General features: G+C 36.0%; 1 protein-coding gene across 2 annotated transcripts in view; it reads left to right on the top strand.

The window, feature by feature from the left end:
* The window catches only part of BMPR2 (bone morphogenetic protein receptor type 2), a 149,532-nt gene that overhangs the window by 67,471 nt on the left and 56,159 nt on the right, over nucleotides 1-25,902 (top strand). For both annotated transcript variants that reach the window (XM_037043586.1, XM_037043585.1), the window contains 2 exons: nucleotides 12,215-12,382; nucleotides 13,440-13,610. In XM_037043586.1, coding sequence (XP_036899481.1) covers nucleotides 12,215-12,382; nucleotides 13,440-13,610 — 339 coding nt within the window. The remainder of the gene's footprint in view (nucleotides 1-12,214; nucleotides 12,383-13,439; nucleotides 13,611-25,902) is intronic.

The following is a 25,902-nucleotide window of genomic DNA, read 5'->3' as shown; positions in this document are numbered from 1 at the left end:
TTTCAGGGACTCCCGACATAGCACCAAATTTAGAAACATCCTAAGGAGGTGTCTTATGAAGATTGTAATCTTCCCACTTTGCTTTCTTTTTGATATTATGCTCAATAGAATGGTGGTTTAATCTCTTAAATCTGAATGTAGAAATATATAAATTAAGGGATAATTATTTCATTTTTAAAGGATTGAAAAATAAAGAACTTCCTTACTTGATTTATTATCACTGAATTGAGAAATTTGAGTTTATACCAAATTTTATAGGGACATTTCTGTTAGTTTAAGACACTCTTTCCTTTGTAATTTTCATGATGGAATTGTAGTGGTACTCAGAAATTTTAGTTGTGTTGGCCCTGAGAAATTTGTATTCTAGGAAAGGAATACTGTTGCTTCAGTTATTCAGTTATTTTCCCCATTGCTGCAAGGTTCCTGGGTTGTGTATTTTAGATAGTTCATTTTGACATTTAGATAAACAGAAGCCAAACACACACATACCCAGAATTAGTCCCTGAACTTTGTTCCAGGGTAAAGATAAGGCATTTAAGGCATTTAGACTTCTTCAGTACAGATAAATACATTACAGCTACTGAAAAATGGGCATTATATGACTTTTGGGTTGCTTAGACAGACAGTGAAGGTTTTTAAAAATTCTGGCCATCAAAACTTAAGGGAAAATTTATATTCATCCATAAAACCTGCTTTTAAGAGACTTACAGATTAGGCACAAGATTCTGTAACTCAGTACAACATCTCTCTATATAATTTGCTTATAACATGCATGAAAGATTCACTTGAACTATATTCTCTTATTCTTGTTTAGTTTTATATGTGTTCCTGCCTTTTTAAAAATGGCTTAGCTGAAGTATAAACTGCATATGTTTAAGCTGTACAATTTGATGAATTTTTATAATTTCTAATATTTGTGAAAACCACAACCACAGTCAGCATACAAAACATTTTCATCATTCCCCAAAGATTCCTTGTGCATTTCATAGTCTGATTTTTCCCCCCGCACCTAGTACCAGACAACCACTGATATTACTTTGTATTTTCTAGAATTTTATATAAATTGAATCATATTTTCTTGTGTGTAGTGTCTTGCACTCAGCACAGTGATATTGAGATTTATCCATGCTGTTGGGTGTGTCAGTAGTTTGTTCCTTTTATTGCTCAATAGTACTGCATTTTGTTGATCCAATCACCAATTTATGGGCACTTCAATTGTTCCCGTTTTGGGGCTGTTGTAAATGAAGCTACTATTGTACTAGGTTTTGCATGGATTTAGAGTTTTATTTTGCTGATGTGCCCTACCTTTTTTGATTAAAAATTTTGTTTTAGTAATATTTTTGTCCTTGGCAAAAAATAGGGGAAGGAAATACATCAATTATTCACTTATTCAATAAACATATATTGAATGCTATGTATAATGCTGTGTGCTGAAGACACAGTGGTGAACAAGAGCTCAAGCCCTTCCCTTATAGAATTTTTAATTTGGTGAGTAAGTCAGGCACATTATAAATACTAAGAAGTGTGGAAATTGTGTGAAGTATATATAGAATGCTATGGAGCATCTGGTAGGTGTTCCACCCTCACTGGTCTGGGGTGGTTGGGAAAAGATCCTTTGAAAAAAATATTAAGATAAATAGGAGTTAAGTAAATAACGCATTCTAGGTAAAGGACAGAGAATGCACAAAGACTCTCAGGTGAGAATGAGAATGATTGTCTATGGCAGCTGTCTGCATGGGGCTAGGAGGATTTGCAATTGCTAGAGTATGCAGGTCTTTATATACTATCTTAAGGATTTTGGAAATGAAAATTAGACAAGGAAATGACTTGATCAAATTGTGGATCTCAGACTAGTTGATACCATGGCCAGGTTTTTTGAATAAGTACTTTTTAGTCTCTTCATTTCCAGAAGTTCTACCTGCCATCTTTAATTCTGTTGATTACAGTACTCCCCCCATTATTTGCAATTTTGCTTTTGTGGTTTCAGTTAACCTGCAGTTCAAAAATATTAAATGGAGAACTCTCAAAGTAAACAATTCATAAGTTTTATTATTTTAATTATTATTATTCATTGTTATTTTATTACAGTCATCCCAACTTTGCCCTCCTTCACCCATCCCGCCCCCAGCTCCCACACTGTTGTTCATGTCCATGGATCATTCATACATGTTCTTTGACTAGTCCCTTCCCCTTCTTTCCATCATTTTCCCTCCCTCCGACTCCTGCCCCTCTGGCTGCTGTCAGTCTGTTCCATGTTTCCATGTCTCTGTTTCTGTTTTGCTTGTTAGTTTATTTTGTTCATTAGATTCCTTTATGTGTGATATCATATGGTATTTGTCTTTTGCTGAATGGTTTATTTCACTTAGCATAATATTCTCCAGTTTCATCCATGCTGTCACAAAAGTTAGGAGTTCTTTCTCTCTGCTGTGCCGTATTTCATTATACAAATGTACCTCAGTTGTTTGATCCACTCATGTACTGATGGGCTCTTGGGCTGTTTCTAGCACTTGGCTATTGTAAGTAGTTCTGTCATGAACATAGGGGTGCACAAGTTCTTTCAATTCATAAGATTTAAATTGCATGCCATTCTGAGTAGCATGGTGACATCTTGCACCATCTGGCTCCATTGCTCCATTCACATACCTCCATTGCAGGTATGTGAATCATCCCCTTGTCCACTGTATCCGTACTGTATACAGTGTATAGACAGGAAGTGTACTTCCTGCATGTTAGTCACTTAGTAGCTGTTTAGTGAGAAAATCAGTAGTAACCTATTGCTATGTCACAAATGCCTATGTTACTTACCTCACCTCATCTCATCATGTAGGCATTGTATCATCTCCTGTCATCACAAGGAAAGAAAGATGAGTAGAGTACAGTAAGACTTTTTGAGATAAAGAGGCCCCATTCATATAACTTTTATTACAATATATTGTTATAGTTGTTCTAATTTATTATTGGTTATTGTTGTTAATTCAGTCATGTCCACCCAGGGATGATTACTCTTTATACCTTTGGCTTTTTGCTATTATAAACAGTTTGAAATATTAAAAAGGTGATTGAAAATAAATAGAAATTCAGCCCTGGAGGTGTAGCTCAGTGGATTGAACGCGGGCCTGCGACTCAGATGATCGCGGTTCGATTCTCAGCCAGGGCACATGCCTGGGTTGCAGGCCAGTTCCCTGCAGGCCAATTCCCAGCAGGGGACGCACGAAAGGCAACCATACATTGTTGTTTCTCTCCCTTTCTCCTTCCCTTCCCCTCTAAAGATAAATAAATAAAATCTTTATATAAAAAGAAAATAAATAGAAATTCAAAAGAAAAAGCATTAAAGTAAAAATCTAAATTTTTCTGATAAGTTAACCAAAAGTCTAATTGATAGGTGCTCTAGAATCAAACATGGATTTGAATCTTTACCTTGATACTTAACAGCTGAGTGACTTAGGATAACTTATTTAGCCCTGTGTATGACTTAGTATCCTTCTTTGTCAAATTGAAATGATGAATGCCCACCTGGCAGGGCTATTGAGAGGGGTCTCCGAGATACCAACTGTAATTTCCATTTGACAGTTAAATGTATAATGTTTTTCTTTCTTAAGTAAACAAATGTTTGCTATAATTTGAGGAAGTTACCTTGTTTTAGAGAAGGATACAATTTTTGACCAAAGCTACAGTATATATTACCAAGTTATACATTTTGAAATGCAGTAAAGAAGTACTCTCAGCTTTGAATTGATTTTGACATTCTAGGAAGGTCATTAGCTAGATTTAAAAAAAACCCTGTCTTATCAACCTTCGGGGAATAATTGATTGAAGGGGATAGACAAATCTTCAATGTTTCATTATAACTGTTCCTATCAATCCTGGCTACAGAGGCAGATGAGGGAAAATGGAAGTTCCAACATTGGAAATAAAAAGCAATGGTGGTACATTCTAGTGGTTGATGAGAGCCAAATTGTTTGAATATAAACCAGAAACTGGTATTCATGGCAGTTTGGCTCTCAACTTCTGACATATCCATAGAGGTTTTATTTATTTGTTTATTTTTCCATTTATGATTTGATAAATCTCTTTAATGTCTGGCTTAATAATAGACAACTGTATTCTTTGTTTAATACTTATGGTGATGTACACACAACATATAATTTACCATTTTAACCATTTTGAAGTATACAGTTCAGTGGCATTTAGTACATTTATAACCATTACCACTATTTCCAGAACATTTTTCAGTACCCCAAAAGGAAAGCTGTACCCATTAAGCAATCATGGCCTAGTCCCCCTTTCCCCTAGCCCCTGGCAACAATTCATGTGCTTTCTGTCTCTTCCATAGAGGTTTTTAAGTTTGGGATAAATGCTTCATTTCTTTGACTTTCTTTATTTTTTTTTTTAAAGATTTTATTTATTTATCTTTAGAGGGGGAAAGGAGAGAGGGAGAGAAACATCAATGTATGGTTGCCTTTCGTGCGTCCCCTGCTGGGAGTTGGCCTGCAGGGAACCAGCCTGCAACCCAGGCATGTGCCCTGACTGGGAATTCTTTGACTTTCTTTATAGACACTGCCTCACAAATACACTTGTTATCACTCTGTTGGAAGTATTAGATATGAACCATCTGCATTTTAGAAACTTATTTTAAAATCTACTGATTATTTAAGTCAAATTAAAGAGGACTGTTGTGTGTGAGTTGAAGGGGACACACACACACACACACACACACACAAATCCTCTTTAATTTGACATAAATAAATCAGTAGATATAAACTCAAACTCCTAAGCAGAGTGAGGTATTCAATCTACTACATTTACTTTGTGGACATGACTTTCAAAGAGTAAGTCTAGTTTATGTTAAGAAAAAGAATGCTCTATGGGGGATTTTCCCATACATGCTCCAGGAGCATGTTTTATTTTTGTGACATCTAGGACTTGTATACTAGAATTAAATATTTGTGAAACTGCATCTAAAGGAAGTTGGCATGCTGAATATATGTGGTTATAAGAAAGAGGCTGGTGTGAGGAAGGGATAAAGAAGAGGAATGGAGTGTGAGAAGGGTAAAGTATATGGTTGGATGTCTCTTAATCTATTGCTGACCATTGCAAAATTGAAGGTGTTTTAAAATGCATATAATTCTGCAGCCAGTAAATAGAATAGGCACTCAGTATTGATGGCATTTGTTCTTCTCTCTATTCATGTTACAAAAAACTGATAAAATTATCTAAAATATAAAGTCTGAATTTTCCTCTTATAAAATACTGATAATTCTTTGATGTGCTAGGAAATAATAAATATTCCACCATCAATACATTAGACCATGCAAGAATTACCTTTTAGATGTGATTTGAGTGGTATAGCCACAAGAACCCTCACCTTCCTTTCATGTCCCTGAAAAACCATCCCTAACAAGTTACTTTGTGTTTTCTTTATCAGAGATTTCTTTTCTAAATAAATTAATGCATTTTCTAAATAAATTAATGCATTAATGAACCCCCATTTAAAAAAATTAAAAAACTTAATTTTTCTAGAGCAGTCTTACGTTCAGAGCAAAATAAAGTAGAAAGTACAGAGAGTTCCTGTGTAACCCCATTCTCTACATAGGCACAACTGACCTACTATCAACATCCTGTATCACTGTGGTACATTTGTTAGAACTGATGAACCTACATTAACACATGATCATCACCCAAAGTCCACAGTTTACTCTTGGGTTCACTCGTGTTGTATATTCTATGGACAGATGTATGAATAGGTGTATCTACCATTGGAATACATAGAAGAGTTGAACTTCCCTAAAAATCTGTGCTCTGTCCCTTCATTCCTCTTTCTCCTGAAGCCCTGGCAAGCACTGATCTTTTTACTGTCTTTGTAGTTTTGCTTTTTTTCAGAATGTTATATAGTTGGAATCATACAGTATGTATAGTTCCTTCAGATTGGCTTCTTTCACTTAGTAATAAGCCTTCAAGTTTTCTCCAGGTCTTTTTATGTCTTGAAACTCATTTCTTTTTAGCTCTAATATTCCCCCCGAAAAGACAGTTTTATTTTTATCTTCTTTCTCAATCTGTATGCTTTTTATTTCCTTTTTAAAGAACTTTCACCCGAGGATATGTTTATTGATTTGAGAGAGAGAAAAAAACATCCATGTGAGAGAGAAATATAGGTAAGTTGCCTCCCATATGTGCCTTTGACCAGGCATCAAACCTGCAACCTTTTGGTGTACAGGATGATGTTCCAACCAACTGAGCCACCCAGCCAGGTCTTTTTTATTTCCTTTTATTGCATGAGAAGGGACATCCTTGCCTTATTCATGATCTCAGTGGGAAAGCTTCAATTTTCTCACAAGTAAGTATGATGTTAGCTATAGATTTTTTGGTACATATGCTTTATGAACTGGAAGAAGACCTCCTCTATTCCTTGTTTATTGAGAGTTTTTTCAAAAATCAGGAATGGTGTTGTATTTTACTAAATGCTTTTTCTGCATCCATGGATATGATGTGATTTTTCTTTTTTAGAATTCTGTTGATTTTTTAAGAATATTTTATTTATGTTTTAGACAGAGGGGAAGGGAGGGAGAAAGAGAAAGAGAGGGAGAGAAACATCAGTGTGTGACTGTCTCCCAATGCACCCCAAACTAGAGATCTGGCCCACAACCTAAGCATGTGCCCTGACTGGGTATCGAACCCACGACCCCCTGGTTTGAGGCTGGTGCTCAATCCACTGAGCCACACCAGCCAGGGCTGTTGATTTTTTTTTTTTTAGAAATCTCATTTCAACTACCTATGAATCTGTAGTTATTTCAAAATGAAAGAAATTTTAATGTAAAAATAAGTAATTCAGGGTCACTTTTGTTTTTGAAAAATATAAATTACATGAATATATTTTCATCAAAATTCAAATGTAAGCATATTTGGTAAAAGGGAAAAGGGCAAATAATTAATATTCAGAATAACCAATATTTCCTTTCCTTCCCTCATGAAAGCAAATAATTAGTATTTTTCAGTATGTATAATACTTACTATGGATTTATATCTATAAGGACAGTTAACTGAGGCAGACATGATCAGACTATGCTGTATCTTTACACCTACTTTCTTGACAGTGGTAAAGCATGAAGTGGGAAATTCAAGACAACTGACTATACCATACAGGCTTCATCTGTTCCTGGGCATTGAATGCTGCATCTGATTAGCAAATACTGATCCAGGAAGTATATGTAAACAGAAAATGATTAATTTGGCTAGATACCTGAAGGAAAATAATATAATATTGTCTTTACATTTATACTATCTTGCAGCTTCATTCATTGTTTTGTGGGAGAAGGACAAGATGATTATTGCTTAGATATGTAGTTATGTTAATCACATTGGTTTTAGTGTTTATTATAACCAAATACCAACTCTTTAAAATGAGGACAGTAATTTTTTGTGTAAAGGATTCATGTCTAATCACTGTAGCTGGTTAAGAATGTCCCTTAAAAGAACTAATTGACCACACTTGACTGAACAAAATTTGTCTAGCTGAGGACACATTTAGAGCAACAGCATGTAAACAATCAGGTTTCAGTACTGTGTGATCTGTGACAATATAATGCTAGGCTGTACTGCTTCTTGTTGTAGTCTTTGTTTCATCCCTACTTTTCTACATTTTTTAAAATATATTTTATTGATTATACCATTACAGTTGTTCTATTCCCCCCCTTCATTCCCCTCCACCTGCACACTTCCTCCCCCACCATTCTCCCCCCCCCCTAGTTTATAACCACGTGTCTCAACTTCTTTAGATTCTATATTTCCCCCACTATTCTCGCCCTCCCCCCTATCTATTTTCTACCTACCATCTATGCTATTTTCTGTGCCTTCTCCCCTCTTCTCCCCCTCCCACCCCCCTGTTGCTAACCCTTCATGTGTTCTTCATTTCTATGGTTCCACTCCTGATCTAGCTGTCCTCTTGGTTTGCTTTTGTTTTAGGTGTGGTTGTTAATAACTGTGTGTTTGCTGTCCTTTCACTGTTCATATTTTTCATCTTCTTTTTCTTATATAAGTCCCTTTAGCATTTCATATAATAAGGGCTTGGTGATGATGAACTCCTTGAACTTGACCTTATCTGAGAAGCACTTTATCTGTCCTTCCATTCTAAATGAAAGTTTTGCTGGATAAAGCAATCTTGGCTGTAGGTCTTTGGATTTCATGACTTGGAATACTTCTTTCCAGCCCCTTCTTGCCTGTAAGGTCTCTTTTGAGAAATCCGCTGACAGTCTGATGGGTACTCCTTTGTAGGTGACTGTCCCCTTATCCCTTGATGCTTCTAGGATTCTCTCCTTCATTTTGGTCTTGGCTAATGTAATTATGATGTGCCTTGGTGTGTTCCTTCTTGGGTCCAACTTCTTTGGGACTCTCTGAGCTTCCTGGATTTCCTGGAAGTCTATTTCCTTTGCCAGACTGGGGAAGTTCTCCTTTATTATTTGTTCAAATACGTTTTCCACTCGTGGCTGTTTCTTTCCCCCTTCTGGTACCCCTATAATCCGGATGTTGGAACGTTTAAAGATGTCCTGGAGGTTCCTAAGCCTCTCCTCATTTTTTTGAATTCTCATTTCTTCATTCCTTTCTGGTGGGATGTTTTGTTCTTCCTTCTGGTCCATTCCATTGATTTGAGTCCCAGTTTCCTTTCCATCACTATTGGTTTCCTGTGCATCTCCCTTCATTTCAATTAGTTTAGCCTTCATATGTTCCTCTAATTTGTGACTATGTTCCTCTAATTTGTGACTATAATCTACCAGTTCTGTGAGCATCCTGATAAATAGTGTCTTGAATTGTGCTTCTGAGAGGCTGGCAATTTCTCGGTCGCTTAGAGTTATTGGCTCTGGGACTTTGAGTTTTTCTTGCACCATCTTTTGGGCTGTCCGTGCCTGTTCCGTAGCAGGATCAGAGCCCTAAAGTGTTCACTAGAACAGGGCAACTAAGTCGCTGGGTTGTGACCTTGTATGTGGGGGCGGGGTCAAAGAGGGACAATGGCTTCCCGTCTGCCACCTGCCGCCGCAGCCACCACCGTCACCAGGCCTACGCGTTTCGTTCCACTGCACGAGAGTGTGCCACCGCTGTCAGCCCTCCACCACTGGGTTCGCCCCCTGGGGCCTGCGTGGTCCATCTCACTGTGCGCGAATGTGGGACTGCAGTCAGTCTGCCCCGCACCCCGACTGGTTCCGGGCTGCCTGCGCGCCTGGGTCGGGGGCCCTGTCCTGCCCGACCCAGCTCCGCTGCTGGCTCCGCCTCTCTTACCTTCCCGTTGAACGGTTCGTAGTTGTCGGACTTCCGTATAATTCCGTTTTTGGTCTTTGGGTGTGTCCTAGTTCTCCAAACCTTTGTTGTGTTCAAACTTGGTTGTGGGAGAAGGCACAGTGTTTCCACCTATGCCTCCATCTTGGCGGAAGTCCCCTACTTTTCTACATTATTTATGAAGAATTCAAAACTTTGTACAGGTATATTGCTGATCCTGATTCTACAAATAGCATTTAAAAGGCTACAAACGCTGGTTACAAAATAAATTTTCTTTTTTTTTTTGACCAGTACAATTTAGTTAGAACTCTTACTAGAACACCTTTGTATTGTATAAATATTGTATTGTAAATTTGTTGAATCATAATTTGAAAGTTACTCTTAAAAATAGCAAAATACAATTGACCTATACTATTGTCAGCATAATAAAATAGTTCTTGAAAAGTAGGCTGAAGTTATTTTAAGAAAAGTATTATTTAGTGAAAACTGAGGGATATTAAAGATGTAATTCAGTCCCCTCTGATTGTACCTTTATTGCTTTGATAATCAGTTCAGCGGGGCAGGGGAGAGGGAAACACAGGGGAGGTTGAATTTGTTTGTTTTTTTTGTCTTTTTCTGTAAGGAGAATTTTGGGTTTCAACCACCAAGTTATTTAATAATGTCACTAAAAATTTTACATGTATTCAGGCCTTTAGCTACCTTACAGTTGTAAAAGAGATCCAGGAAGAGCAAAAATTTTTGTTTTGTATCTTTTTTTTCCACAAGGATACACCTTTTCTTTTTCTTTTTTTAATTAAATGAGGCACTTACTTAGGTATGCTCTGTATATTTTCAGTTACAGTTAGATCCCTATTCATTAACTCAGTGTTCAATGCAAAATTCTAGTCAAAATGGATAACATGAGAAGAGGGAAAAATCAGGATGTCTTGGTTGTGGAAAACAAGAGATATGGAGTTTGTAAATTCATCTGACCTTTCTGACAATCAAGACAGAAAGGGAAAAAAGAATGGGTTATGTAACTTCAATATCTGGTAGTAGTAGGTAAGGAACATTTAACTTGAGTCAAGAAATGAAATAGGACAGGAGAAAGGAATTATGCCTCATAGATAGTTATGTTTTTTCATATTACAGAGTTTTTGTTCATAGTTTGAATCTTGTGTTGTATATATTTTGTATAGAAATATATTTGACTTTAATTTCTATAATAATTTAGTAAATTTTCAAATTAGGAGATAATCTAAGGAAATACTGGTATTAAATGTGTAATATAATTTGTATGAATATCGTATTGGCCTGGTTCAATACTTTGAAAGATGATAGCTCTAAGAGTCCAGGTAGGCTTGGGCACAGAGTTGTTGGCTTTTTCAGTTATTTTCCAAGTTTGAGCCTTAGTTTAGTAGGTTCAGAAACATCATTTCAGTGAATTATCTCCAGCCCTAAGGTGCTAGTGAATTAAGCCATTCCAAATAAGATACACCCAAAATGAAAAAGTAATCAGAGGCCCATGAGGAATATATATATTGGCCAAGTGTAATAGACTGATATTCTGATTAGTCGAACACATTAGAAAAGTCTACTTTAAGAAACCAAATAAAGATTAACTATTGCTTTTGATAACCTTTTACTTATTTGGTATTCTCAGTAATGTTGGTAAATATTTGTTAGATGATAAATTATGTGGCAGATGTTCTTATGAAATTTAAATCAGAGTACATATATGAAGAAAGCTTGGTTGGCATTGAAATTAAATTGGGTTTTCCTTTAAGTATAAGGGATTATTGAGCATTTCTTCTTATGGCTATCATATTGATATTTTTAATAACAGAAAGTCATTTTCTTTTTGCTCACTAGTAGCCATGGTTTTTTTTTGCCTGTAGGTTTCATTTAATTATTTCTAGAGCAAGGAGAAGGGAGGGAGAAAGAAAGGGAGAAAGACATTGATGTGTGGGAGAAACATGGATGGGTTGCTTTTCACATGCCCCCAACTAGGGACCTGGCCCACAACCCAGGTGTGTGCCCTGACCTGGAATCAAACCTGCAACCTTTCAGTTTGCAGGACAACACCCAACCTACTGAGCCATACTAGTCAGGACTAGCCTTAGTTTTTAAAAACAAATATATTAAGATATAATTTATGCGCCGGCTGGTGTAGCTAGGTGGATTGAGCGTGGACCTGTGAACCAAAAGGTTGCCAGTTCAATTCCCAGTCAGGACATATGCCTGGGTTGTGAGACACGTCCCCAATGCGTGAGAGGCAACTGCACGTTGATGTTTCTCTCCCTTTCTTCCTCCTTTCCCCTCTCTCTAAAAATAAATAAATAAAATCTTTTTAAAATTCAAAAAAGATATAATTTATTTACCATGAAATTCACTCATTTTAAGTGAACAGTTAGTTTTGGTAAATATATAGAGTTGGGCAAATATTACCATAGTCTAATTTTAGAACAGTTCTGTATCCTTCCAAAGGAAACTGTAGTCACTATCCTCATCCTTAGTTTACATGCCTAATGATATAGGTTTAGCTTCCTACAACTAATTGTAAAATATGATAAAAGTGAATACTATAGAATTTCCCAAAATTATTTGGTCCTCTAGGCTGGTTCATTTGTTTGTTTCAGAGGTTTGATGATTTAGAGCATGGACATTTTTTTATATTTCTTTATTCAGACACCAAAATTATGTAACAGGAAAAAGTGATGAAAATAATTTGTGTTAGAGGTGAATTGTCATTGGGAAATGAATTTTCAAATTTGCTTCTTATTTGGAGGTTACAAATTAATGAGCAAAGAGAAGTCATTGAATAAATATAAAATTACAAATTTATTTGACTAGGGATTTAGTAGGGAAATTTACGAAGCCTTTTGAAAAGAGTCTTTAAGATTTTATGTAATAATGTTTGGCAAATTTATCATGAAATTAATTTGTTATTCTTTTATTTTCCTTAATTTAGCTTCTCAGAATCAAGAACGTCTATGTGCATTTAAAGATCCCTATCAAGACCTTGGGATAGGTGAGAGTCGAATCTCTCATGAAAATGGAACCATATTGTGCTCAAAAGGGAGCACCTGCTATGGTCTCTGGGAAAAATCAAAAGGGGACATAAATCTTGTAAAACAAGGCAAGTAATGCTTTTCTTATCTGAAATAACTTTGTGTTTCATACAATCCAAGTTTATCTGAAAAGCATGGAGGTAGATTAAAACCTTCTCCTGAAAAGCAGTATTTTAGAAGCATGTATCCATGTATATATTTGCCCACAAATTCCAAATTGTAAATGGACATTGACTTTTAGCTTATTATAATAATACCTTTCTTGTTATGATGTTATTAATATATCCTTATTGTATAATGTTTACAAAATACAGAGAACTAAGAAAAACAAACATCCTCTATTTCGTACTCTTAAGAATTCCTTTTATTCTATTCTATTAGGTGTGTTTCAATGTTCCTGTATGTTTATATGTGTGTGTACTTTTTTTCAAAGTTAGAATAATACTGCATAAATTACTTCACACCCAGTTTTTTCTATCTTAAGTTATATCATGAATGTTTCCCCATTTAAAATAAACATTTTTAGCCCTTACACAATGTTTCATTGTTTACACATACCACATTTTACTTATGCATTACTCTGTTGTTGGTCATTATGTTGTTTTCTGGTTTTCACTGTAATACAAACTACTTTAGCTAACATCTTTGAACATGAACCTTTGATTTTATCTGATTATTTGTTTGTAGTAGATAACTTCGGAGTAGAATTATTAGATTATAAAACATGAATATTTTAAAGGCTATTCATTAAAATTTCTATGTGGCTTTTTGGAAATGCTATTTATACTTACATTCCCTCAAGCAGTGTATGAAATTATTATGAAATCCTTGTTACAGTTTTATATCATTATTTTTTAAACCTAGATTGATTTCATGTAGATAAAAATGAAACCTTACTGTTGCTTTAATAATTCTTGTATTAATGATGATGTTTAACAGTTTGTTGTTGGCTTTAGCCTCATGACATGCCTATTTATACTTTGCCATTTTCCTGTTATTTAAAAAAAAATGTGTCTCCTATTGATTTGCAAGAGTATTTTATAACTGAATTATTCTGTCACATTGGGTGCAACTATTTCAATTATTTCTTATTTTCATTTTGTTTACATTAATATCAATTTGTAGGATGTTGGTCTCACATTGGAGATCCCCAGGAGTGTCACTATGAAGAATGCGTAGTAACTACCACTCCCCCCTCAATTCAGAATGGAACATACCGTTTCTGCTGCTGTAGCACAGACTTGTGTAATGTCAACTTTACTGAGAATTTTCCACCTCCAGATACAACACCACTAAGTAAGTAGTTAAGGTTAACTTACTTTTCCTTGTAATTACTTTCTCCCATGTTTTACAAAGTTTCAAAATATATAGAAACATTCAGGTTTAGCAGGAGTGAGAGGGAGAGTTCCAACATCACAAGACTATATCTTGCTAACACCTGAAATCTAAAAATGGTGCACCAGGATTTCCAGGATATTGGTATATTACCAAGTGAATCAATATGTAGTACATTCCAGCTCCTATGGGGGGGAATTTGGGCAGTATTAAGAAAACTGCACATGTGCTTACTCTTTCATCCAGCACTTCCGTTTGTAGGAATTTATCTTGAAGATAGACCCCCCCCCAACAGTACAAAAATATGTATGCATAGAGTTATCCATTGAAGTATTATTTGTAACTGCGTAAGAATGGGAGCTACCAAAATGCCCAAGAATAGGAGATTACTTGAAATACACTATGGTACATACCTGTAATGGAGTACTAACTATACAGCTAACCAGCTTTGAGAAAAATGACTTAAAACAGTCTGAAATCTGGCCATTTCCGCTCATCCTTGCCAGTTTCTGTTGGTACTGACAATTCTGTTGATAGGGACGACTGGAGCTACATTTTAAGTAGTAACTTAATATGCATTGTCAGATTAAAACAATTTTTTAACCTTGGCTATTTCTAAGGAGGTACTGTTAATGTATTTCAGTAAAAGTTCAATATTCATTTCATAATATGTAAATTATACCTTAATAAAGATGCTAAAATAAAATGTTTATTACTTCTTCTCTGAGACCAGTATTCACTGAAACATTATCTCCATATCTTACATTACATTTTTCCCATGGCTGTTGTTAAAGCTTTGCATTGACACAGCATTTTATACTTTCAAAGTGCTGTCACATATATAGACTCTTTGAAGATGTCTCCCTGATATTTAGGTAGTTTAGTCAAAATAAGCCCTTCTGTCATAAGGAATAACCATACTACTCAGGAGGAATGGTTATTTAAGTGGTTGTCTTTCTCTAGGAGATTTGACTTACAGCTTATCTTTCTTTAACCTTTGCCTATCATTGTATTGATAAACAGTAAATGTCAAGTTTTAATATTTTAGGCCCCTAACAAAATTTTTTTAAGTTTAAAGTTTGAAATTATAACCCTGGCTGGTGTGGCTCAGTAGATTGAGTGCTGACCTGTGAACCAAAGGGTCACTGATTCAATACCCAATCAGGGCACATGCCAGGGTTGCAGTCCAGGTCCTGGGTGGGTGGTGTGTGAGAGGTAACCACACTTTGTTTCTCTTCCTCTCTTTCTCCCTCCCTTCCCCTCTGTCTAAAAATAACTAAATAAAATCTTTAAAAATTTTTTGAAATTATTTCAAACTTATAAAAACTCCCATATACGCTTTACCCAGATACATCAATTGTAACATTTTGCTATATTTGCCTATTCTCTCTTTCTCTCTCTACACACACACACACACACACACACATTTTTCTGTACTTTCTGCAAATAAGTTGCAGGCATCATATCTAAATGTTTACATATTTTGTAATTGTCTCTTTGTTTCTTCTATTAAACTCTAAAGTCTTTGGTGAGAGGGACTTTTTTTAAAAGTTTTTTTTTCTCCACAGTGTCACTGCAGTGTCAGACACATAGTAGGAGTGCATTCTTATTGAATAAATAATTTAATAAACAAAGGGATGTGTGCATATGTGTAAATTCTGAAATACAGTCATAGGCTGCCTAACAATGGAGATGCGTTCTGAGAAATGCATCATTGGGTGATTTTGTCGTGTGAAAACCATTGGGCAGTTACGCAAACCTAGATGGTTTAGCCATACCTAGACTGTTTGGTATAGCCTGTTGCTCCTAAGCTACCAAAGCTGTACAGCATGTTACTGTACTGAATACTATAGGCAGTTGTGACACAATTGTAAGTATATACATATTTAAACACAGAAAAGGTAGAGTAAAAATATGGTAGAAAAACTAAAAAAACATGGCATAACTGCATAGGGCTCTTACCAGGAATAATACTTGGTCACTGGGTGAGTCAGTGAGTGATGAATTAATGTGAAGGCCTAGGACTACTGTACACTACTGTAGACTTTATAAACACTGTATACTTAGGCTACATTAAATTTATAAAACAACAGGAGATTAAGTCAAGCACAAGAGAAATTATGTAATCAAAAGACCTAGTAAATAGGAGATGTATGATGCTACTGATGGTGTAACATGGCATACTATTTTAAAACAAGCTTTTTTTTATTTAAAAAAACACTCTAAAATAAGAAACAAAAAGTATAGTAAAAACATAGACCAGTAATAGTCATTAATTACCATGATTGTATATTAGTACTGTACATAATCACATGTGCTACACTTTGATATGGCTGGCATCACCATAGATTTGTTTACACCAGCAATCCACAAACACGTGAGTAATAGATGGTGCTATGATATTTTGACAGCTAAGATGTCACTAGGTGATAGGAGTTTTTCAGCTCCATTATAATTTTATGGGACTACCATCGTATATCATTAGTTGTTGACCAAATCATTGTTGTGCAGCACATGACTGTATTGTAAAATGATTGAAAAGAGTAAGTTTTTTTCTAACACCTGGCAAAAAATGAATTTAATGGATGCATTTACTAACGGACAAGGTGTTTATTGGAAGCTGGTTCATACTGTCAGTTAAAAGCACAAATGCAACAAAATAGTTCATGAGATAGCAAGTGCAAACAAAACAAAAATATTGTTAACTCCCTTATTTAATAATCATTATAGCAAAAGTATAAAAAAGCTAGCCCTGGCTGGGTAGCCCAGGTAGTTGGAATGTCATCCTGATATGCCAGGGTTGCATTTCCAGCTCTGGTCAGGGCACATACTAGAAGCAACCAATGAAAACATGTAAGTAAACAAGAAAATGATGTTTCTCTCTGTCTCTCTAAAATACCAATTTTTTAAAAAGTACATGAAATTCATAATCATTCCAGTTCTTTCACCTCTCCCACCAAAATGAAGCATTTTGAGAATGCTTCATTAAAATCTAAAAATAGATTTTAATTTTTAAAGTGATTCAGGAATATAGAAAACTTTTCCTAAGTAGATGCTCTTAACACGATCTCATTTTCAGAGAACCTTACTCCAGCAGTACAATTTTAGTGTATTTTCATACTGTTAAAATGATAAGTAGGTCATTGCTTTTTTAAAGGCCACATAGTGAGGTTATGCTGTAGTGTAGCAATTTTCAACTGGTGTGCCACAAGAATTTTTAAAACATGCAGTACCTATGTCATTAGGCATGGACCTCTTTTTCCTTAGATTGTTAAATTAAAAAATTATAACAGCCAACACTACAATAGCTGTCTGTTGTGAATGAATCAAAATTATACTTGGTTTTTTTTGGTCAGGTCAGCAAAAAATACATATTTTCATGTGCTTTAGAATTTAGTATAATTAGTTTATGTGTGCCGTGAGATGAAAAGGGTTGGAAATTGTTGCTCTAGGAAAAAACAGAGGGTACATAATGTTCTCTGTTAATCCTACTCATGTCTCTCCAGATTGTTTTCAGAAGAGCAATTTACTTCCTGATCAAGCCATTCATTGCATTACTGGAATTACATCTTTCTCATCAAGCATGCATTTACACAGTATCACGGCATCAATTTGCCTTCTTACCGCTATAATGTAGATTGAGTAGGGTTAGACCTAGCAGCAGTGAAGGAATGTATGGATTACTGAGATTAACAAGATATATAGCTCTCTTTACTCAGAAAAATGATTTTTTTTCTACCTTCAGTTGCAGGTGAAGACCATGAGGTGTACTTAAGTGATATAAACTAAAGCATATGGTAGCAGTAGATCTTTAAGAATAATGTGAGAGGAAGTTGTCAGGGAAAATCTGAGACTAATCACATGACCATAAGTGAATATAGGTATTTTGCTGAGCCACAGAATCTCACAGTAATACTCATTCAAAGATTACGTTGATGTAGAGTTAGAGGACTGGAGAAAGGTCACTCTACCTCTCTGAAGCTCTAAAACTATTTTTTTAATTTCAGATATTATGTAGTTTTACAAAACTGCCTTGCGTTGTTTTTTGTAGGAAATTAGAGCACAAATAAATGAAATCTCCATAGGCTATTCATTCTGGCTATTTCCTAAAAAAATGAGCAAAATGGGAAGTCTACTGATGCTTTTTGTTGAGATATGAACACAGTGTCTGTTTTAAGATAATTAAATAGTTAATTACTAATGTTGGAAAAAGGAATATAAGACATTGTTATGTGCCATAAAAATTAAGGTTCTAAAAGACACTAGCTCTCTGTTCTCAAAAAAGCTTTTTCCTTCAATCACATCATCTTAAGTGTAGTATACATGTTGTTTTTCTGTTTTTAGAAGAATTATTACCCTTTAAGAAAAAGAAAAAGAATAGAAAAGAACTTCTGATATTTAGAAATCTATGTCAGTTATTTTGCTGATCCGAGGTTTAGATAGATTTAAGGTTGCCACCAGAGGCTTATAGCATGTGTTCAACCTGAAGCCACATTATCAGATTAATTCTCTAAGACAAAACTGGGTAGAGATAAGGAGATTTATGGGCTGATAACTCATATTCTGGGTCTTTGTACCTCAATTATTAATTTTTGAAGTATTTTCTATTGGCAAGTCTATAGTAACCTGTCTCTTTTTAAGGGACTTACTACCATATTTGACTACTTTCATTATATGGGAACCTTAAAAAATACTTTCCAGTAGTTCTGTGCCTATTTAGTACATAAGTAGACCTGACTCTAGACATAATTTTGGAATTAATTAAGATCAGGTACTTTACAGGTACTTGAGATCATACTTTCTGAGGCTCTTTTATTTTTCTTAGAAAAACCCTTCCTTTGTTGTATCCACTATGATATATTAACTTTTTCAGGCACTGGCCTTCCTTTCCCTAGCAACATATGTTGTTCTTAGTTCTATTTCCTCCTTGCCTTAAGGATATTTGTGTTAGATATTTATTTAATGGGTCTTGCTTCATAAAATACTTGCAGTAAACCTAAGATTCTTAATGTTTTTCCAGATGGAATAAGTCTGCTAGTGAAATTTTAATTCACTTTATCAGGATTATAGTTATTAGACAGAATGAACAGTCTTTTTCAGTAAACATAAAGAGAATTCTGCCATATAAAACTAGCCAAGTAACATTTTTGAGCACTAAGTGTGTGCTAACACTGTTTTAAGTGCTCTTTCCACATTAAACTTTTCTATTTAACCCTTATGGAAACATGTGAGATGGTTACTCTTATATTCTTATTTTACATTGAGAACACTGAGGCACAGATACATAATTTACCAAGCCACACAGCTAGTAAGTGGTAGAACCAAGATCAAAACTTAGGCGTTTTGCTTCCATATTATGTGTTATTAACCATTACTTTCTATTGGTTTTAACCATTACTCAATTGTTATATAACCATTCCACTCAAATAGGGGACTCGTTTATATTTGTTCGTTCGTTCATTCATTTGGGAGGCACAGAAAAAAGATTTTTTGAAAAATACTTAATTAAAATTCAAGGACCTCTTCATGATTCTTTCACAACATCTGTATACCACTAGGTACATATTACAAATGTTTTCTATATTTACATGATATATATTTAATATTTTTGTTTAGATAATCTCATTAAAACTATATATTTTAAAGGGAAACTTTTTATCACTACTATAAATGTAAAGCCAGGATCATAAGTAGAGGGTAACTTTAAAAATTAATTATTCAAGCCCTGGCTGGCATAGCTCAGTGGGTTGAGCCACGGGCCTGTGAACCAAAGGAAGCTGTGAATTTATAGTGATTTTTCAGTTTTTACTACTTTTGCAATTGTATTAAAGTGATTGGATAGAAAGAAAATGGCCCCTAAAGATGGCAAAAAAGGCTTTGCTTAGTAATTTATGAAGCATTTTAAAAAGAAGCAAAGCAAAATATATCATTCCTTTTTATATTTACTAAAAATATTAGAGTCCTGGCTGGTGTGGCTCAGGGGTTGAGTGCTGGCATGTGAATCAAAGGGTCACTGGTTTGATTTCCAGTATAGGTCACATGCCTGGGTTTCAGGCCAGGTTCCTAGCAGGGAGTGTGTGGGAGGCAACCACACATTGATGTTTCTCTCCCTCTCTTTCTGCCTTCCTTCCCCTACCTCTAAAAAATAAAATAAAATAAATAAAATCTTTAAAAAAATCTAAATTTTGAATAAATAAATAAGTAAATATTTATTTTATAAATATAGAGGAGAATGTACGAGAGAAATAGAGAAAAGTGTGTCTTTTAAAAATATTAATTCTGCCCTGGTTGGTGTGGCTCAGTGGATTGAGAGGGCTGGCCCATGAACCAAAGGGTGACCAGTTCAATTTCCAGTCTAGGGCACATGCCTGGGTTTTAGGCCAAGTTCCCAGTAGGAGACGTGCTAGAGGAAACCACATGTTGATGTTTCTCTCCCTCTCCTTTTCCCTCCCTTCCCCTCACTAAACCTAAATAAATAAAATCTTTTAAAAAATTAATTCTTGCCCTGGCAGCATAGTTCATTTGGTTAGCATTTCATTTCCATAAGCCAAGGTTGCAGGTTTGATCCTCAGACAGACACATACAAGAATCAATAGTGAATGCATAAATAAGTGGAACATCAAATTGATGTTTCTCTTTATTTCTCTCTCCCTTCCTCTCTAAAAATCAATAAATAGAAAGTTTAAAAATATATATATTTTTAAAAAATATATTTTATCAATTAGCCATTACATTTGTCCTATTTCCCCCTTTCATTCCCCTCTACCCTGCACACCCCCTCCCCCACCATTCCCCCCTTTCATTTATGTCCATGTGTCACAAGTTCTTTAGATTCTATATTTCCCATACTATTCCTGCCCTCCCCCCTGTCTATTTTCTACCTACTGTCTATGCTACTTATTCTCTGTACCTTCTCCCCCCTTCTCCTCCTCCCACTCCCCTGTTGCTAACCTCCGTGTGATCTCCATTTCTATGGTTCCACTCCTGATCTAGCTGTCCTCTTGGTTTGCTTTTGTTTTAGGTGTGGTTGTTAATAACTGTGAGTTTGCTGTCCTTTCACTGTTAATATTTTTCATCTTCTTTTTCTTATATAAGTCCCTTTAGCATTTCATATAATAAGGGCTTGGTGATGATGAACTCCTTGAATTTGATCTTATCTGAGAAGCACTTTATCTGCCCTTTTATTCTAAATGAGAGCTTTGCTGGATAGAGCAATCTTGGCTGTAGGTCTTTGGATTTCATGACTTGGAATACTTCTTTCCAGCCCCTTCTTGCCTGGAAGGTCTCTTTTGGGAACTCAGCTGACAGTCTGATGGGCACTCCTTTGTAGGTGACTGTCCCCTTATCTCTTGCTGCTTCTAGGATTCTCTCCTTCATTTGAATCTTGGCTAATGTAATTATGATGTGCCTTGGTGTGTTCCTTCTTGGGTCCAACTTGTTTGGGACTCTCTGAGCTTCCTGGATTTCCTGGAAGTCTATTTCCTTTGCCAGACTGGGGAAGTTCTCCTTGATTATTTGTTCAAATAAGTTTTCCACTCGTGGCTGTTTCTTTCCCCCTTCTGGTACCCCTATAATCCGGATGTTGGAACATTTAAAGATGTCCTGGAGGTTCCTAAGCCTCGCCTCATGTTTTTGAATTCTTGTTTCTTCCTTCTTTTCTGTTTGGTTGTTTCTTTCTTCCTTCTGGTCCACTCCATTGATTTGAGTCTCAGTTTCCTTTCCATCACTATTTGTTTCCTGGACATCTCCCTTCATTTCAATTAGTTTAGCCTTCATATGTTCCTCTAATTTGTGACTATAATCAACCAGTTCAACCACTGGTGAGCATCCTGATCACCAGTGTTTTGAACTGTGCGTCTGAGAGGTTCGCTATTTCTTTTTCGCTTAGAGTTATCGGCTCTGGGGCTTTGAGTTCTTCTTGAGCCATATTTTGGACTGTTTGTGCCTGTTCCGTACAAGGGGTGGAGCCCTAGGTGTTCACCAGAGCAGGGCAACTCAGTCTCTGGGTTGTGATGCTGTATGTGGGGACGGGGGTCAAAGGAAAGCAGTGGTGGTCCCATCTGCTGCCTCCCCGCCGCCATGGCAGCCACTGCTGCTGCAGCTGCCACCGTTGCTGGGGCCACGCGTTCCATCCCACTGCGAGCGAATGTGTGACCGCGGTCAGCCCGCTGCTGGGTTCGCCCACTGGGGCTTGCGTGGTCCGTCTCACTGTTCACCCTGTTTGCGAATGTGTGACCACAGTCTGTCTACCCCGTACCCTCACTGGTTCTGCGCTGCTACTCCAGGTGCCTACACGCTGCAACCCGGCTGCCTGCGTTCCTGGGTCGGGGGATTTTTCCTGCCCATCCCTGCTCTGCTGCTGGCTCCGCCCCTCTTACTGGTCCAGGTTGAAGGGTTCCCTGTTGTCGGACTTCTGTATAGTTCAATTTTTCTGTTCTTTGGCTGTGTCTTTGTTTACTAAACCTTTGTTGTATTCAAACTTGGTTGTGGGAGAAGGCACAGTGTTTCCACCTACACTTCCATCTTGGCGGAAGTCACAATGTAATTTTTTGAGTGAGTGGGGTTCTCAGAGAGGCAGTACACAGACCAGGTGGTGAAATGAATGGTAGAAGGTGTTTCTACTCCAATCCAGAGTCTTCTGCTCTGTCTTGACATTTGTTTTCCCAAGAACCAGTCACAGTCCAGCAGTGCCACTGCCCTTCAGCTCCCTGATCTTTCTTTGCCACCTGTTTCCTGGTGCCTTATCTCAGGCTTATTTTATTATTTTATTCATTGATTTTAGAGGAAGGCGGGGCAGGAGAGAAAGAGAGAGTGAGAGTGTTTTCCACTTATTTATGCATTCATTGGTTTCTTGTATGTGCCCTGACCATTCATTGGTTTATCTGGACAACACTAACCAACTGAGCTATCTGGCCAGGGCCTCTCGTACATTTAGTACTTATAGTCCTAGACTGTAGAGATATGCTTTATTAAGCACATGCAAACATCCTCAGGATATTGTTGTAGACTTCCGTTTTTCCCACTACTTTACTTGCTTATCCCTATGTATGTATCTCAGCATGGGCATTTACTCCTAGAGGCAGTAGTAGCATGAGATCTTTAGAAGATTTTTTGGCAGTCTCAAAGTTTGTAATAAACAGTTCTCAAGAACTTTTGTTCGTATAACTTCTTCTCGGAAGTAAGTCAACTGTCTGTTCTACATGGCATATAATGTAATATAATTATAATATAGCCTGAGTTCACTCAGCTGCCCAGTTATTTGAGAAACTAAGTGCCCAAGACATTCAATGGTTATGTTGTTCTTAAATGATTTTTTTAAAAAGATTATCCATTTTTAAAATCATGCCATGGTAATAAATAAGTACCAATTAGCTAAGACACAGTACGTGGTAATGACGTGGTTTGCAGGGTGGCCAAATTGTTTGGTAATGTCACAGAATCGCAATTTGTGTGATTATAGACTGGGTGGAACAGATATTACAAATAATTACAGAGATCTCCCAGGACTATTGTTGATAATGCACATGTGATGGTTTTGTTCATTTATGTGTGTTGTGAGTAACAACTCTTTTAAAGTGTTGACATGCACTGCATATCATACTTTTTATTCCTTAATCCATTTAATGGGAAATAAATCTCAGAGAATGCATCTAGAAAATATTAGAATTGTGTCAAATGTTTAAACTTTTTAATCAAAATGTTTTTTTGGAGTTAGGATATCTAAATTCCAAAATCACTAGTTCCAATTCTGAGAATTTTTTCTACATATTTATCCTATATATATTTTTTAAATGATTGTAAACCAAGTCATTCACTGCAGCATTGTTTATTATAGTAAAGTAGTAGGAACAATTAAATGTACATTAATAGAGAACAGGTTAAAAGATTTTGTTACAACAGCATAATGGAATAGTATGAAGCTTTAAAAAAAGAACTAAGAGCTTTTTCTGGTCTAATTTAGAAAGATCTTCCTGACATATTATTAAGTATTGCAAATGTGGGCAATGGTGGATATGATCATATGTTCAAACTTGCTTCTACACACATAAAAAATTCTGAAAGGATACACAAAAAGTACAAATATTAGTTACTTGTATATGTATGAATGTAACTCTCATGTGTAGGTGGGAATGTGCAGTAATGAAGGAGTCTGTTGTTCAGTGAATATAGATATTCATATTAGTATATTACCTGTTCAGAAAGTTAAAAAATAGAAGAGACATTTGTTTGCTTATTTTATTCTCAATTTTTATTTAAAAAAATTTACATCTATAGAAAAGTTGAAGTATAATATTTATTTATTTTTAGAGAGAGGGAAAGGGAGAAAGAAGGAGGGGGAGAGAAACCTCGATGTGTGAGAGATACATTGACTGATTGCCTTTTGTACGTCCCCAACGGGGGACCTGGTCTGCAACCCAGGCATGTGCCCTGACTAGGAATGAAACCAGTGAGTGACTTTTCAGTTCCCGGGCCAGAGCTTAATCCACAGAGCCACACCAGTCAGGGGTGCTTTTTCCTTATATTTAAATAATACAACATTTTGCTGAGTCATTTGAAAATAAATTGGAGATACCATAATACTTTAACACTAAATATTTTAGCCTATATCTTCTAATAGTAGAAAAATCCCCCTTTAAATCCATAATTTCGTTATAATACCTAATAAAGTTAACAATTCTATGAGATAATCCATATCAAGCACATATTCTAACTTTCCCAGTTGTTTCCAAAATGCATTGTGTAGATTTTTATTTCTGGATCTGGAGTCAAGTAACATTTTGTTATGTGTCCTTGAGTTCTTTTTTTTCCCCTATTGAATTTATTGGGGTGATATTGGTTCACAAAATCATACAGGTTTCAAGCGTACAACTCAGTAAAACAGCATGTGCACACTGCATTGTGTGCCCATTGTCCCTAACAAAGTGTCTTTCCGTCCTTATTTACCCCCACTTTGCCCACTTCCACTTAGCCCCCACACCAGTTTCCCTCTGGCAATCAGCACAGTTGTCTGTTTCTACATGTTTGTGTGTGTGTGTGTGTGTGTGTGTGTGTGTGTATGTTTTTTAGCTAATCCCTGCACCTTCTTTCATCTAGTCTTCCCACCCCCTTTCCCTTTGACAGTTGTTTGTCTGTTCTGTGTATCCATGCCTCTATTTCTGTTTTGTTCATCAGTTTATATTATTCACTAGATTCCACATATAAGTGAGATCATATGGTATTTGTGTTTCTCTGACTGGTTTATTTCACTTAGCACAATAATCTTCAGGTCCAACCATGCTGTCACAGAAGGTAAGATTTACTTTTTTGTTGTTGTTTTTACAGCCAAGTAGTATTGCATTGTGTCATTTGTGTAAATGTACCACATTTTTTAATCCATTCATCTACTGATGGGCACTTGGGCTATTTCCAGATCTTGGCTATTATAAATAACACTGCAGTGAAATAGGGTTGCATATATTCTTTAAAATTAGTGTTTCAGATTTCTTTGGATATATTCCCAGAATTGGGTTACAAAGGCAGTTCCATTTTTAATTTTCTGAGAAAACTTCATACTGTTTCCCACAGTAGCTGCACCAATCTTCATTCCCACCAGTGGTACAGAAGGGTCACCTTTTCTCCACATCCTCTGCAGTACTTGTTTGTGATTTATTGATGATAACTATTCCAGCAGGTGTGAGGTAATAACTCATTGTTGTTTTATTTTGCATCTCACTGATAATTAGTGAAGTTGAGCATTTTTTCGCATGTTTGTTGGCCGTCTGTATGTCCTCCTTAGAGAAGTGTCTATTCAGATCCTTTCTCATTTTTTGATTAGATTGTTTATCGTCCTGGTGTTCAGTTTTATAAACTCTTTATATATTTTGGAAATTAACCCCTTTTCTGATGTCTCACTGGCATATATGTTTTTCCATTCATGGGTTCCCTTTTCATTTTGTTGATGGTTTCTTTTCCTTTGCAAAAACCTTTTTAGTTTGTAGTCCCATTTGTTTATTTTTTTTCTTTTGTTTCCCTTGCCCGAGGAGATATGTTGGCAAAACTATTGCTGTGAGAGATGTCTGAAATTTTATTGCTTATGTTTTCTTCTAGGATTTTTATGGTTTTGTGACTTACGAATTTAATCCAGTTTGAGTTTATTCTTGTGTACAGTATAAGTTGGTGGTCTAGTTTCATTTTTTTGCATATAACTGTCCCAATTTTCTCAGTATCATTTATTGAAGAGACTAACTTTACTCCATTGTGTGCTCTTGCCTCC

The sequence above is a fragment of the Sturnira hondurensis genome, unplaced genomic scaffold, assembly GCF_014824575.4.
Source record: "Sturnira hondurensis isolate 20B ecotype Veracruz unplaced genomic scaffold, ASM1482457v3 Scaffold0004136, whole genome shotgun sequence".
In the NCBI taxonomy this organism is placed as follows: domain Eukaryota; kingdom Metazoa; phylum Chordata; class Mammalia; order Chiroptera; family Phyllostomidae; genus Sturnira; species Sturnira hondurensis.
Note: the sequence above shows the minus strand (reverse complement) of the source record. Positions and strands in the feature narration are given on the sequence as shown.